Raw genomic sequence first — 16386 nt, forward strand, 5'->3', positions numbered from 1 at the left:
GAAATGGAGAGCTGCATCAAACCAGCAACAACAATAGGGATAAATGACGATAGTAATAAAAGAAGAGGTATCAGAACAAGCATAGCTACAATTGTGTGTCCATTTTGCATTTGCTGTTTGAGAGTGGAACGGTTGAAAAATAATGTGGACATTCTTCCAAACACTTAAGAATGAATTGCAGATAAATCGTTTGGATGTCGATGTTGATAACCGACACATTGTCTGACAACCCTCTTCAAAGTACGCTCCTACTGCACTACTGTGCAAACATAGGCATAAGTAATACAGATGGGTAAGATATAGAGCAAATGCCAGCAAGCAATGAGAAACTAGCATCGGATTACAAGGTTTGTGGTAAACTTCTGAACTCCATCATGCTGTTCAAATCTATTTCTACATATACAGCTCCAGGGTATTTCAGAAATGACATCTTATTATCAAGGAACACTTCTGAATCGCGCTTGAAGTTGACAAATACTGCTAGGGCTAACACGGCCGATGTTGGATTCAGTTAAATGCGTGAGCTGAGAGTATGTGGTCGCTGTGTAAGACCATTTAGTAATGGTTCGTCCCCATCAGCGGGAATCTGATTAAATGAAACTCTGAATTTAATAGATAACATTTGCTTTTGGGAAGGAAAATGAATGGCGATGTCAGAGGAGGATACAAAATGGAGACTGGTAATAGCAAGTAAAGCTATTCTGAAAAAAAAAGAAAACATGCAACATAGATTAAAGTGATTTCAAGTAGTTTCTGAAAACATTTGTCAGAAGTGTAGCGGACTGCGGAAGTGAACTTGGACGATAACCACTACAATGCAGTCTTTCTGTTGCGGCGGGAGGAACACCTACTGTGTCTAAGATGACAAACAAGTGTGTCGATGCTGCATATATTAGTTGAGTTTCTTTTATTTGATGTTTAGAGAGCAGATCTGTGTTTTCCACAGGACACGTTCTCTATTTTAAATGACACAGAGACGAGTGTGGTACTTGTTTTTACGTTTTGTGGCTCAGTTCCCTAACCCAAAAGAATGTGAGGTTTTAGTGTCTGCAAAATGCCTGGGTGCATCGATCATTTTTGAAGAGGCACCGAGCCACAGTAATTTAGTCCCTTTTAGAGGTGTCTGTATTTTCATTTTGTGATTAACCAGCAATCCATCGCGGCTTCACGCGGATGGCAATGGATATCTACAATCCGGCGACTTATTCATAACATGTAGAGATATACAGAAACCTTTCTTTTAAATAAGTCTATCTGTTAGTGAAAACTGTATCAAAATCCCTAGAACTATTCCTGAGATTAATCCGACTCCACATACCAAAAGCGCTACGAAGAACTTTAATTTATTATACGTACTGATATAGAAGATATACACGAACCGTCCTCGCGAATCAGTGTACATAGTTGTGAAAACTGCATCAAAATCCCTACAGAAGTTCCTGAGCTTAGCTTTGACATACAGGCAGAAAAAGGTGGCGGTGGCTTTAATTTATAACGTGTACAGAAGGAGGGTGTATGTATATACATACAGTTAGTTTCCTGTCGGCTCGTTGCAAATCTTTCAGTTAGACGTCCTCACAGCCAGTTATCCTACCGGATTGAAAGACAGGGTGGAAAATCCGTGGGCCAACCGGTATTCGATCCCGCGCCCTTTCAGCTTCCAAGCAAAATTTTTACTGCGAGACCACCACGCCCAACTTGGATTGCACTCACGCTTCGCTGGTCTCTGGAAATGCGGCGGCGGGCAGTTCATAGTTCAACCAGTTTCAACGAAATATTTATAAATTATGTATACGAATCTTCCTCGTGCACCAGTGTACCCTTAATTAAAATCCTATCGATATCCCGACGCCGGCCGAAGTGGCCGTGCGGTTAAAGGCGCTGCAGTCTGAAACCGCAAGACCGCTACGGTCGCAGGTTCGAATCCTGCCTCGGGCATGGATGTTTGTGATGTCCTTAGGTTAGTTAGGTTTAACTAATTCTAAGTTCTAGGGGACTAATGACCTCAGAAGTTGAGTCCCATAGTGCTCAGAGCCATTTGAACCATTTGATATCCCGACAGCAGTTTCTGTGATTAACCTGAGCATACAGTTAGAAGCAAGTAGGGGACTTCTATTTATACATGCACAGATTTGATCTATAGTTATTTGACTGTCTTTTTTTCCATTTCATGGACTGTTTTCTATGAGCTTCCTTATGTAAATGTTTTACTTCTTGTTCATACAGCGGGGTGACGTAAAGAGGAGGCTCGGATACGATCTTCGGGGCACCTGTAAAGAGCACTCATAGGTACGGTACTCTCCTCGCATTTCGGCGGTAGCTGCTCACCTGCCAGGGAGCCGCCCACGTCGGCGACGCCGCCGTAGTCGGCGGTGAGTGCCGCGGCGTGGGCGTAGCTGTCACCGGCGCCTGCCGCCGCCGCCCCCACGTCCGCCACTGCTGCTGCCGCTGCCGCCCCCGCGTCACCGACGCCGCCCCCGTAGTCCCCGGCGGCAGCCGCGTAGCCGCCGTCGCCGCTCAGGCCGCGCTTCTCCACAGGCTTCTCGTCCGGCTCCTCGTGCACCTGGATTGGCTCGGCCAGCGCCGCCACAACCAGCAGGAGCAACTGCAACACGCCAACCCAGTAAGAAGCTCGTCACCAGTGAAGCGAGGGAGTTGGAAAATGAAACTATCTGCAACGGTGGAGGCCTAGTCAGGAGGCTGGTGCTTTATATAGGGCGTGGGTTACAGCTATTCAACGCAGCATTTCGCTTCCTTCATAGCGAACCAGTTTTTCGGGCAAGTACCGTCCTTCAGAGAGGAACTGAACTGTGTGGCAGTATTTGTCTTCTGCATTAACGAGCCCCCTTTGGTCGTGTACAGTGGCCTAGAAGGAACAGTCATTATTCACAGATATGAAGGAACGCTCGTCTGGGCATACGGACTATTACGAATGGATTCCGAGATAGAGCACATTATTAATGTCACTGTTGTATGTTTTCCTTGAATAACTCGAAAATCGCGACCCTTAGCAAAAACTTGTCGCACTATAAAATTAAACTACATTGAATTTCCTATACGAAAGTCCTTTTCATTATTTCTCTAGGACTAACAGTCTGCATGAAGAGAGTGAGAGAGAAAGTCTAGCGCGACGCGCATGCGCTGTAAGTTAGGTAGTTTTTGTAGGCCAATTCAAGATAGAAGAATACGATTAGACTTCAGCTGCATAATTTATTGGTGACGTATGACAAGCTTTGCCGCACCCGGATATCGCGCTTTACGAGAGTGGTCGCCTTAAACTATTTGGCTATCCGGGCGCTTCCTGTGCCGACCCAAACCTCCATATGTCACCGTATGTCCACGTCCTGTATTCGCACATTTCTTGATATACTCACAGGAACAGACTAATTTATTACTATCGCAGCCTGTCTGGGCATGTACTACAATTTTGCAATGCCCGTGTTTTATGGTTTACTATGCGATGTCATTCAGACATGCTTGCACGTGTTTTACTTATTACTACGCAATGTCTTCTAGACATGCATTAATGTGTTTTACGGTGTACTCTGCAATGTGTTTCAGTCATGTATGCATGTGTGCGTGGTTCAAATGGCTCTGAGCACTATGGGACTTAACTTCTAAGGTCATCTGTCCCCTAGAACTTAGAACTAATTAAACCGAAGCAACCTAAGGACATCACACATACCTGTGACGTAGCGGTCGCGCGGTTCCTGAATGTAGCGCCTAGAACCGCTCGGCCAGCCCGGCCGGCATGTGTGCATGTGTGAAGGATATTGCACAGTGCATTGTAAAACACAGACAATGGAGAATTGTACGATTTAAGATAGTTTGACTTGACTGACCGTAAGTGACCCATATCAAACTGTTGGTCTCGACTTCCTCTGTCTAAACTTCTGAGGTACAAGGTAAACAATGAGAAAGTATTGTGTAATACAGAAAATAAATAACAATGTACATTAAAATGCTTAAGACTAAAAGCAATCTTGGTTGCGAAGTTATTTAATATTAATGACGCGTTTCATCCTTTTGGGGCATAATCAGATTGTCAATAAAGAACGAGAAATCAATCAATTAGAAACAAACAGAGGATAGGGCATTGCCCTATCTCACACGACTAGGCACGTAAAATGAACTAAAAGTAATAGTAACTTAAGTAAAAGTAGATGAATATGTAAATGACCTGTGATATAACCATATAAAATGGAAAACGTACATAAGAGTAACCAGAGATATAATCCATCCGTCATAAAAACGTATAAAATACAAGGTGGACCTAGCGAAAAGAAAAGAAAACCGCCAGTACATCATTAAGAAGATACAGGAAGGTGGTAGCTTTGTGCTGCGTGCGGCTCGTACCGCGTTTATTTTGTAAATGTGCCCCTATTTTGCACTGCCGTGGCGCAGCCAGGTGATTAGCAGAAATAACATCCGTTAGTTGCCGAAATTTAGCCGCCACCTTTCTGCCCCTTCTTGAAGGCGGTTTCCTTTTCCTTTAACTTGGTCCACCTTGAATTTTATATGTTTTTATGACGAATGGATTATATGTCAGTTACAGTTATATCGATTTTCCGTTTTATATGGCTTTATAACAGTGGGTTACATATCCAGCCACTTTTGCGTAAGTTTCTAGTACTTTTAGCTCAATTTGCCGGCGTAGTCGTGCAAGATACAACCATTTCTTTTTAGTTGATTGGTTTATTGTTGTTTTATTGACAATCAAATGACGCCACAAAAAGGGTGAAAAGCGTCATTCATGTTAAATAATTTCTCAACCGAGACTGTTTTTATTCTGAAATAATTAGAAAATGGTTGCTGTAACGCCCTGCCACAATGCAATGGAATATTTTTTACATTAAATGTATCCATGGAAACCATTCGGATTAGTGCGCATGTCCATATGACTGTTTTCTGCTTCAAATAATCGTTGCTGTATATCCCTGAATATTGTTTACTCCTCCTGAGACACTCTACATATACCACCTGGCCAGCCGAGGAGGTAATCGGTAAGACTGAGGTATGCATCGACGTCCGCCGTGTGTTGGTCTCTGCCGTGGAATCGCAGACGCTCTTCCGATGCAGCTATCATCGGCGCAGCCAGGATGCAAGTCAGCTGCCGCGTTTTGCCGGCTCAGCCATCAGGCCGCATTCAATCCGCCACTGTCTCCTCAGAACCGCCAGTCGGGCATCCTGCCCCCGCCTCATGGTCCGAGGTACGAATTGCGACCCTCCTAACGCCAAGCCGCTGGGGCTCGACGCTGACGGATGCAGCGTTCCAGCCAGGAGATCAGGGTTCGTCATCCTGACGCGTTTCCTGCCTGGCAGGCTACTGGCCTGCTCCACTCCGCCACGCCATCGTGATTCATCAAGAGCCAGCCGCTTGATATGCCCTGGTTGGCAAGGCCGCTCGCTACCGGGCTGCTTCTTCGAGCAGTGCTTATTATAGCGGCGCGACCACTCCGGCGCGCCAGGGTGCAGGGTTCAACGCCCATCGGTTGTCGTTTGGCTACTTCAGGCTCGCCGCACTACGCCCCTTTATGTTAAACCATAACGCACCGCTATCTATCTCTCCCGCGCCATTACATTTTACAAACATCAGTTTACCTTAAGTACCCAGAAACAACATAAGATTCCGGGGGACTCGAAAATATCTCGGTTTGTTCCAGTATTTATGGCTTGTCGCAGGTCAGGTCTACAGTCCGGACTCATTTGATACAATTTTTACAGCAGGAAGCGATCTACTAGAAATACTCTTCTTCTTAAATGTCCTAACAACGTTTGCTGGATTTGACAGTAAGATCGTTTCGACATTAATGAGTCATAATCAAAACCAGTATCTTGTCACAGAAGTATCACCCTGACGAGAGCTCTCCATGGTCATTTAAATTCATGTGGTAGATGACAGCTTATCATTTTGGCTAGAAGATGCCGGTCAAAACTGTTGTCTAATCCACCAACTGTGAGTAAGATATTTGAAAGCGGATGACTATACAACCATGGCACATAGACAGCGCTCTTGAATGACGAAATATGTGGAGAGCAAGGACTTGCCTGTAGGAGCAAAAACTACTCTTGCAAGGTCTCGAGGACTCTGTTCGGCCAAAACATCCAGAAACTAATAGGTACCAGATCCCATCAGTATGTATGTGTGGTTCCCATCAGCCAGATAGCTATTCGCTCAGTTCCGATCACTGCTGAATTTAGTACTTGCTTCTTTACATCTACATCTATACTCCACATGCCACATTACAGTGTGTGGCGAAACTTGCGTCTGCTGGTACTACCATCTCACCCTTTTCATCTTCCATTTGCAAATGGTGCATGAGAAAAACTACTATCGCTACGCCTCCTGTGATCTCTAATTTGTCTTTCTCATCGTGATCGTTTCCATTGGTTCAAATTGATCTGAGCACTACAGGACTTAACATCTGAGCTCATCAGTCCCATAGAACTTAGAACTACTTAAACTAACCTAAGGACATCACAGACATCCATTCCCGAGGCAGGATTCGAACCTGCAACCGTAGCGGTCGCGCGGTTCCAGACTGAAGCGCCCAGAACTGCTAGGCCAGTGATCGTTTCGCTAGACATATTTGGGAGGAAGTAATATGTTGTTTGACTCTTCATAGAAAGCAGACTCTGCGAATATCATGATAAAACTGGCTTTGCTACACAACGCCTCACTTGTAACAACTGCCACTGGTTTCTGCTGAGCACCTTCTTAACGCTCTTCTGCTTACTAAGCGCACCCGTGACGAAGCGTGTTGATGTTTTTCGAATCTTATCTGTTTCCATTCAGGAATTCTAGCGAGGGTGCCAGACTAATGACGAAAGCGTAATAATTATGCTAAGGGTTCCTTTGTGAATGAATTACATGTTTTTACGTTTCTTCCATTTGAATCTCAGTCTGACATCTGCTTTCCAGCAGTTAGCTTTACATGGTAATCCCACTTTTGGTCGTTAGCTCCTTGGTATTTTACTGTCGTTATTGTTTCCGGTGATATGTCGACAGAAGAGTGATCAACCCTTATAGGATTTCTTCTTTTATTTCTTCGCAATACGTTGCATTTATTCACAATAGGTAGCATTTGTGGGTTAAATTCCAGCCTCTGTTTCAATAACCGATCTTCCACAGGTCTTCCTGCGTTTCGTTATAGCCGTCCGACATAGCAGCCTTATCGAATATTAATCAAAGTACGCGACTAGAGAGAGGATTGTTAGAAAACAGAATTCAGTACCTCCTTTTCAAGGGTGATATATCATTCTTAACTCTAGGAAATGCAATAGGTCCGTTAAAAGTTAGTAAGTAAACTTCCATGAGAAACTGAAATAGAGATAGCTGCTGCGTAGGGAAGAGAAAGCTACTGCCGCCTCAGCGAAAGGAGTGAATCAGCGTTGTACGTGACTAGGATGTCATCACGGACTCGACTAGTGGAGGATGGGCTTTTATGGTCATGATCGCAATTCCTTCGTGGCTCCACTTCGTATGGGACACACTATCTTTGAAGTAATTCATATCACATAATGAGTGTGTGTTTGTTTTCGGATATACCCGTCACGCTCAGAATCAAATGTTCTTGACAATCAGGAATTGTTAGAGAGGAGACAGCACAGCACTGCAATCGGTGATGCAGCCACCTGTAGCTAGTCTTACTAACCACAGGCAATACCTCGTGAAATGGTACTGAAAGTACTATCCGACATACGTAGTCCTGCTCACGGAATGCTGACAAGGACAGAGATTAGCGAGTGCGCCGGAACGCTACCACAGGACGTTCTAAGCATCAAAAGGTTTAACAAGTTTTTATGTAATAAAAAACAGTGTGTATCGCATACAAAATTTTATTTTAAAAACGGTGACCGGTTTCTATTAGTGTTTTAGTATTTTCAGACGGTTACTCCATGCTGACTGCCGGAGATGATGGCACGGATCATGAACGGCTCTAGGATGGCGTGAGCAGGAGATGCGCTGAAAATGACCAACTACTGATAAGAACTGGTCGCCGATTTTAAAATACAATTACTGTACTCGATCTACAGTGTTTTTTAATTATATCAAACATTTTAGTAGGGTTTTACCACCGCTGTTGCTTCGTACAACTATGTTTCAAAAAATCAAAAGATTTACCTTGACTAGTGAGTCGAGCTACGTGATAGTACACGCCAGCGGTAACATAAAGGCGGAAACCAATGTGAGACGATGAATTTGTCAGCCAGCTGCAAACTTTTCAGGGTGGTAGTGGAGCTACTCTCATCAGGGAGTTTTTTAAATGAGGTACAATGAGGCCACTTGTAAGTTTTGAATAACAACAATCTACTTTTCATTCATATCATGCAACAGTTCTTGTTTCTCAGCTATAGTATGCGGTATGTGACCTGCATCTTCAGCAAGACAACACGCTACTCCATATCCCCCATGGAAATGGAAATACCATGTGGCTAGGGCCTCCCGCCGGGTAGACCGTTCGCCTGGTGCAAGTCTTTCGAGGAGACGCCACTTCGGCGACTTGCGTGTCGATGGGGATGAAATGATGATGATAAGGACAACACAACACCCAGTCCCTGAGCGGAGAAAATCTCCGACCCAGTCGGGAATCGAACCCGGTCCGTTAGGTATGACATTCCGTCGCGTTGACCATTCAGTTACCAGGGGCGGACATCGCTCCCATAATGTTTTACTATTGTTGCGGAAGACTCAAGAGAAATGGGGATGCTTATGCCGGTCACATGATCTCATTCCTACTGAAAACATCTGGGATGCCAACGAACGAGAAGCCCGAGCCTTTGAACAACACCCACCCCAAAATTCTCTTTCGATTTTAGACTCCGTTTGAGAGGCCAGTCAGCCATTTAGTTCCTCTGTGTAGTAGTTGCCATTCCACGACGCGTGTAGCCATCAGGGAGAAAGTTATTGATTGTCTCTGACGTAGTGGTGTACTTGCATTCAAGAAAAACATCAGTTCACACTTGTAACTCCCTGAGAACGTATACATTGTTATTAAACAGATCTTTATTTTCATGTAAAGATCCGTATCTTTCTTTCTTTATAGAACACTAACAATAAAATTTACTTATTATTGATCAAGTCGTATGCATTTCAATAAAAAATTAATAAACATAAAAATTAAATACTAATCGTATACGTCTTATTATAAGGTAATTATGTAATCGATAGTGAAACTACTTGTCATATTTTGGATACACGAGGGCAAACTGAACGGTAATGCCTCTGAATTTTTTATGTGAAAACTCTTAAGCATTATAAATGAAATAAACGTTATTAACTTCCTACATCTTTGTTCTTCACGCCTACATATCCATTTTTCGACTTGGTCACCATGGCGACAAACACATTTCTCCCAACTAGAGACCAGTTTGTTGATACCGCCCCTGTAGATTCTTTGAATTGTTGACGATACCACAACCTCAACTCTGCGTGCACCGCTTCATCACTATAAAACTGGAGTCGTCGAAGGTGTTCTTGAAGTTTTGATAGCTGATGCGAATCGGAGAGGACCAACTCAGGACTGTATATGGAATGATCGATGACACTGAACCCAAGGAGTTGGATTATTGCAGTTGTCACAGTGCTGGTGTGTGGTGTGGAATCGTCATGCGGAAGGAGTGGGTGCGTTGTGGGCGGACTAACTCTTCGAATTCGAAACTCCATTACAGTACCCTGTTACTCACGCACCTATGTAGTTGCGTTACACACCGCCACGTTACACTTTACAATTTAGAGCGCTTTTGCGCAGAAGGCTGCAAATGTGAAGACACGAAGAATAATGCTGTTTTATTTCAAAAGCTTTATGAGTTTTCATACAAGAAAGTCTGAGGCATTAGTTTTCAGCTCGTAAAATATTATAGTAATAAAGGAGAAAGTTCATTTTGCTGTCGAAAGTTCTACTTGTAGATGTGTACTGTGTGACAACATCAGAAATTTGTTACAAAATGCAGCAAGAGATGAGGCGGTCAGCACTTAGTGGGAGCATTGTCAATTGTCATTACACATAAATCAATGTAACGCATATTATTTGCCTTCACGATCAGTTGCGTGTCACTGTAATCTCTGACTCTACTCATCTGACAAGGAATGGTCACATTAAATGTTATTAGCGTAATCAATAGCTACATTGGGATGTGTCGGAAGAATTCTAGAGCAGTGTGGTAATTCATCTGTGGAGAAGGATTAAAACATTGTTCCATCAATTCCATAGCATTCCTTGTCAGTTTTGGACCTCAACCAAGTTGTATTGACGGAAAAGAAGATTTAGATTTTAAAAAGAAAAAGGAAGTTTTACGGTAACGGTCGCTCAAGGTTGCTGTCGTTAACGACAGGGCACAAGCTCGTAGTAGGGAAAGTAACTGGCCCTTTTGTTTTCAAACAAAAGATCTCGACATTAATGGTAACCCTGAAAAACTAAGTTTGAACCACAGTCCTCCCGAATGCGAGTACAGAGTCTCAGAACGGCATCTTCAAAGAAGAGCTGGGCAGTTCGTCACTGTTGTTATTATTCTGCGAAATATCATAATATAAGTGCACAGCAAAATCCAGTGGTAGGCATAAAAAGAAAACCACCGTGTATCACAGAAAGTTTCACTCTGAGAATTTCAACGGCTACGGATCAAACACAAATGATATACCCGTATCAATTCCTCCGATACACGTTTTACATCATGACAAGGGTAGAAACAGGGATATTTGGAATTATATAAGAGGGGAACACCAGTCGCTCTACCCACGTGCTATCTACAAATAGTATTACAAGGAAATGGAGGTAGAGGTGAGGGGGGGGGGGGGATGTAAGCATAGCTCACACCGTGTGTGAAAAAAATGAAAATGGCTCTGAGAACTATGGGACTTAACAGCTGTGGTCATCAGACCCCTAGAACTTAGAACTACTTAAACCTAACTAACCTAAGGACATCACACACATCCATGCCCGAGGCAGGATTCGAACCTGCGACCGTAGCAGTCGCGCGGTTCCGGACTGCGCGCCTAGACACTGTGTTTGAGATGTATTACATAGATAAAACTCTGTCGTCAACTTCACTGTTAATTTATTTCATTATTTAAGTTCAAATTACCACACAAAATATTTCACCTAACAGCTGAGAGGAATAAATTGACTTCCAAAAAGATAGCTTATGGTCGAAGCTGTTTTTACTATACCAAAAAGCCAGGAATATGACCCACAAACATTTATTGCTTTCACATACTGTGGGTTCTGACAAAATAAGACACCGAAAATAGCGGAACATTTTAAAAGATAGAGTAACAGCAACGTATTTTCATTCGATTAATCTCCCTCATTTTGTGGAATATCCGCTGATGTATATACACTCCTGGAAATTGAAATAAGAACACCGTGAATTCATTGTCCCAGGAAGGGGAAACTTTATTGACACATTCCTGGGGTCAGATACATCACATGATCACACTGACAGAACCACAGGCACATAGACACAGGCAACAGAGCATGCACAATGTCGGCACTAGTACAGTGTATATCCACCTTTCGCAGCAATGCAGGCTGCTATTGCCCCATGGAGACGATCGTAGAGATGCTGGATGTAGTCCTGTGGAACGGCTTGCCATGCCATTTCCACCTGGCGCCTCAGTTGGACCAGCGTTCGTGCTGGACGTGCAGACCGCGTGAGACGACGCTTCATCCAGTCCCAAACATGTTCAATGGGGGGCAGATCCGGAGATCTTGCTGGCCAGGGTAGTTGACTTACACCTTCTAGAGCACATTGGGTGGCACGGGATACATGCGGACGTGCATTGTCCTGTTGGAACAGCAAGTTCCCTTGCCGGTCTAGGAATGGTAGAACGATGGGTTCGATGACGGTTTGGATGTACCGTGCACTATTCAGTGTCCCCTCGACGATCACCAGTGGTGTACGGCCAGTGTAGGAGATCGCTCCCCACACCATGATGCCGGGTGTTGGCCCTGTGTGCCTCGGTCGTATGCAGTCCTGATTGTGGCGCTCACCTACACGGCGCCAAACACGCATACGACCATCATTGGCACCAAGGCAGAGGCGACTCTCATCGCTGAAGACGACACGTCTCCATTCGTCCCTCCATTCACGCCTGTCGCGACACCACTGGAGGCGGGCTGCACGATGTTGGGGCGTGAGCGGAAGACGGCCTAACGGTGTGCGGGACCGTAGCCCAGCTTCATGGAGACGGTTGCGAATGGTGCTCGCCGATACCCGAGGAGCAACAGTGTCCCTAATTTGCTGGGAAGTGGCGGTGCGGTCCCCTACGGCACTGCGTAGGATCCTACGGTCTTGGCGTGCATCCGTGCGTCGCTGCGGTCCGGTCCCAGGTCGACGGGCACGTGCACCTTCCGCCGACCACTGGCGACAACATCGATGTACTGTGGAGACCTCACGCCCCACGTGTTGAGCAATTCGGCGGTACGTCCACCCGGCCTCCCGCATGCCCACTATACGCCCTCGCTCAAAGTCCGTCAACTGCACATACGGTTCACGTCCACGCTGTCGCGGCATGCTACCAGTGTTAAAGACTGCGATGGAGCTCCGTATGCCACGGCAAACTGGCTGACACTGACGGCGGCGGTGCATAAATGCTGCGCAGCTAGCGCCATTCGACGGCCAACACCGCGGTTCCTGGTGTGTCCGCTGTGCCGTCCGTGTAATCATTGCTTGTACAGCCCTCTCGCAGTGTCCGGAGCAAGTATGGTGGGTCTGACACACCGGTGTCAATGTGTTCTTTTTTCCATTTCCAGGAGTGTATTTGAAAAGGAGTCAATGTATTGCACCAGTCACTTCTTTGTAACCAGCAGAACGCGTTCCGCGAAATTATTGTTAAAACTGTGTATGCTACACTTTCTGAATGTGACGCATGCCTGTATGATATTCTCGGTTTTAATGCTGTAGGCATTCTGACGAGATAAGCGATAAGGGAAATAGCGTAGGATAATAACGAACTAAAGAGTGCAACTTTTAAGTGTAGTTGAGGGATGTTCGCTCAATGGTTTGTTACTAGGAGCCCATGGTATGCAGTGGCTCGCCACTCTCTACAAATAGATGGACACGTTACACATTTCATGTCTGCAGGACTATATCATACGGACTGTGACGACATAGTTTGATGTGGGGAGCTATTCATTATCTTTAAACGACTATTTTAACATCGTGTGTGTAGAAACTGTCAGGCGACGCGCACTAGGCGTTTCATTCTATGACAGTTTACTACAGCTTCAACAACTGAGACTGGCCTAGCGATCACGTGATTCGAGTATCGGCTGGATATCACACACAGGACTCCAGAATACCGTCGGTATCATGACTGATGACCGGACCGGTCGTAATACATTACTGCTAACGGCCAACTGTCGCTGAAAATGTTAATGCCAAGACAATACCAAATACTGCATGTAAGGTGCGTCGATGCTCCGTTGCGCTACGCCGCGTTGCTCATACTTTATCAGTGGTACATTCATCCGCAAATGTGAGTGGACATTCTGAAGAAACTTTTTGAAGATTTTTTATGCGCTTGATTAATGCAGTTAATCTAGTACAGGCTATTCCGTTTCATCATATTTTTATAAAAAACTAATCAGCGTACAGTCACTGACCCTAAGATTATCACCAGAAAGATGAACATCATAGCCGCTTCTGGAACAGACAGTTCGTAATCAGACCCACTGAATCAGTTTTAATAAGTTTAAACAAAATTTTGATAACGAAATTTATGTTCCGAAAGCGACCATGCTGTAATACATGGCATAATAAAAGCTATTGTAAAATACTTTTCCTTTACTTGAAACACAAAAGTTGCATATTTATAATTAGTACGCCTGATTTCTGTAACTGCAGACCACAAAAGGAAATCTGTTCGCACAGTAGATTCGTAAGTTGACCAGTAAGAAGTGCTTGATGAGCTGTATGTAGGTTTGTGGAACGTTTTTACTTTTTTTAACTGCATTTCATTGGCATCATCTTAGTAGTCGTAAGTGAAAGTAATTCACTTGTCACTGGTTACTTTCAAATAAACAAAATAGGTAATCTGTAGCTCTCAACATGTGAACAGGGCTCTGGCGTGACTGCAGGTAGAATACTAGCCTTTCGTGCGGTGAGGCACTAGGAGCGGGAGGGTGACGAGCCCATCACCGTGCCTGTCTCTAACCTCCTGAAAAGATCCACAGTCCTCAGTTGGATAGGAGTCTAGGCGGAGATTGGGTCGTCCTGGAAAGAGGAAAAGTTTCCGCTCCTACCGGGGATTGAACATGGAACCTCGAGGGCCAAAGTCTAGCGCTCTAGCCGCTAGATCATCACAACCACTTTCAAGTAAATATGATTTGCAAAAGGATTCTGCTTTCAGGTAAGAAAGTTTCCTTCCTCTTTCTACTCACTCCTGTATCAGTGATCGCCGTCATCAGTGGGTTTACATTTTTTTAAATTTTTTTTTTTTTTTTTTTTTTTTTTTTTTTTTTTTTTTTTTTTTTTTAGTAGGGCATACTTGTGTTCCTGTAGCTGCTTGTAATCTGAACTAGCAAACACACACAGTACAGCCGTTCATGAGGACTGTGTGCTCAGTAAACAGTGGCACAGTGTATGTTTGCGAGAACAGTTTCATAGAGTCATGAAAACCAGGAATCCACTAAAATTGCAGATGACACGCTACTGTACTGTCGATGACAGATAGCTATACGAACATCAGTATGTGCTATTAAAAAAAAAAGAAAATGAACCAACTGATGATGGTGAAACTTCACCGAAACATGAGTGGTCATGAAAACAAAATTGAGTTTGATCGAAGGCAGAATCCTTGACACGTGAAAATTCAGCAGAGTTTGTCAGTGCTGTCTTACAAGAAACGCCTCTTCCTCACACAGTATAATCGTCGGTGTTACTCACTGCCTCTCACTGCACCTTTCATTCACCTACTGATACTTAACCCTAGCACCCGGCGTCGTTGATACAAGTCCGATAACGGTATGCGCGAAAGGCAAACGTACGATCTCGATGGAGAAGGACGTGATGTGCAGAAAGAGGTGGTGAAGGTAGTCGACTCACCGTCACGACGGTCCTCATGGTGAGACGAAGAGGGAGCCTTCTCTAGTTCTTCAGTCCAGCTGCGGCAGCGGCCTCTCACCGGCAGAATGGCTGTATTGGGGGGCGGGCCTTCTTATTATACCAGTGTTTCACTTTCTCCGCGGCAGTTTCCCCCGTGACCGCGGCCACGGCGGTGACGGCTTTCCCCGTGGACGGAGCCGCTGGACCGGACCGGTCTTACCTGGCGGTCAAGGCTCGGTCCGCAAGGCCGACCTGCCCAGCCCAGCCCAGCCCAGCGGTGGCGGGCAGCAGGTACCGCCGGCAATGGCATTGGCCGCTGAGAAGCCGCTACTAGGCCACCTTAGCACGCCTCGCCCCTCTCACGTAGGCGCCGCTACGGACTACTGTGCGACGTGAATGCCTCGCCTGCGAGACTGAGAGTGCCCGAGCAAACAACAGATGGACTGACAGAGAGACCGCGTCGTCATCGACAGCGACCTAATTGGTGGTATATCAAACGCTGGGTGAGAGGCGAGCTCTAGATGTCCAGGCATTTAGAAGTGTTTGACCAGGTGCGAGAGGGGGTTCCGCGCTCTGACGGTTCCGTAAAAACCTAATTATCCTGCATAGACAGTTCATTCATCTCAGAAATCGAGAATCTCTACAATTTTTGCTTGTTACCGACATTAATACTGGCAAGATATCAGTCCGTGGTATTCCAGAACTTTCGAGAATGTTTAAATTTCAAGTTTGAAACCGAATAGCAAATGACAAAAAATTAGTTTTTCGTGTTCTATGATTACAAATAAACACTTTTCGGACATTTTCGGCTTTAAACCTTGCCTCTAGTCTAATTTTATGATTCTGGGTCAACGGGAAGTGGGCTGTAGGTTTTCATGAATGATTGGGTTGGGGTTGCTTTGGGGGAGGAGACCAAACAGCGAGGTCATCGGTCACATCGGATTAGGAAAGGAAGTCAGCCTTGCCCTTTCGAAGGAACCATCCCGGCATTTGCCCGGAGAGATTTAGGGAAATCACGGAAAACCCAAATCAGGATGGCCGGACACGGGATTGAACCGTCGTCCTCCCGAATGCGAGTCCTGTGTGCTAGCCACTGCACCACCTCGCTCGGTTTCATGAATGAGTTTCCTAGTATCGAAATATGTTACACGAATGGAATATGTTTTATTAGGATCAACGTAGAAGCTTACGTTTTGTACACCGCCAAGGGACCATAGATCTTAACATGTGACAAATTTCAATGTTATGCGTGTACCATTTCCTGAGAAAAAGTTGGTCTTAACGGACAGACAGACCGATTCTCGAATAACAGATGACAAAGAAAATTTTTCGTGTGAT

General features: G+C 44.9%; 1 protein-coding gene across 1 annotated transcript in view; it reads right to left on the reverse strand.

Annotated features, from left to right (window-relative positions):
- The window catches only part of LOC124775837, a 29463-nt gene extending 14397 nt beyond the window's left edge, over positions 1 to 15066 (reverse strand). The window contains exons 1-2 of the mRNA XM_047250672.1: positions 15049 to 15066; positions 2509 to 2605 (exon numbers count right to left, since the gene is read on the reverse strand). Coding sequence (XP_047106628.1) covers positions 2509 to 2605; positions 15049 to 15066 — 115 coding nt within the window. The remainder of the gene's footprint in view (positions 1 to 2508; positions 2606 to 15048) is intronic.
- Positions 15067 to 16386: the final 1320 nt, after the last annotated feature.

This window comes from Schistocerca piceifrons, chromosome 2, assembly GCF_021461385.2.
Source record: "Schistocerca piceifrons isolate TAMUIC-IGC-003096 chromosome 2, iqSchPice1.1, whole genome shotgun sequence".
Classification (NCBI taxonomy): domain Eukaryota; kingdom Metazoa; phylum Arthropoda; class Insecta; order Orthoptera; family Acrididae; genus Schistocerca; species Schistocerca piceifrons.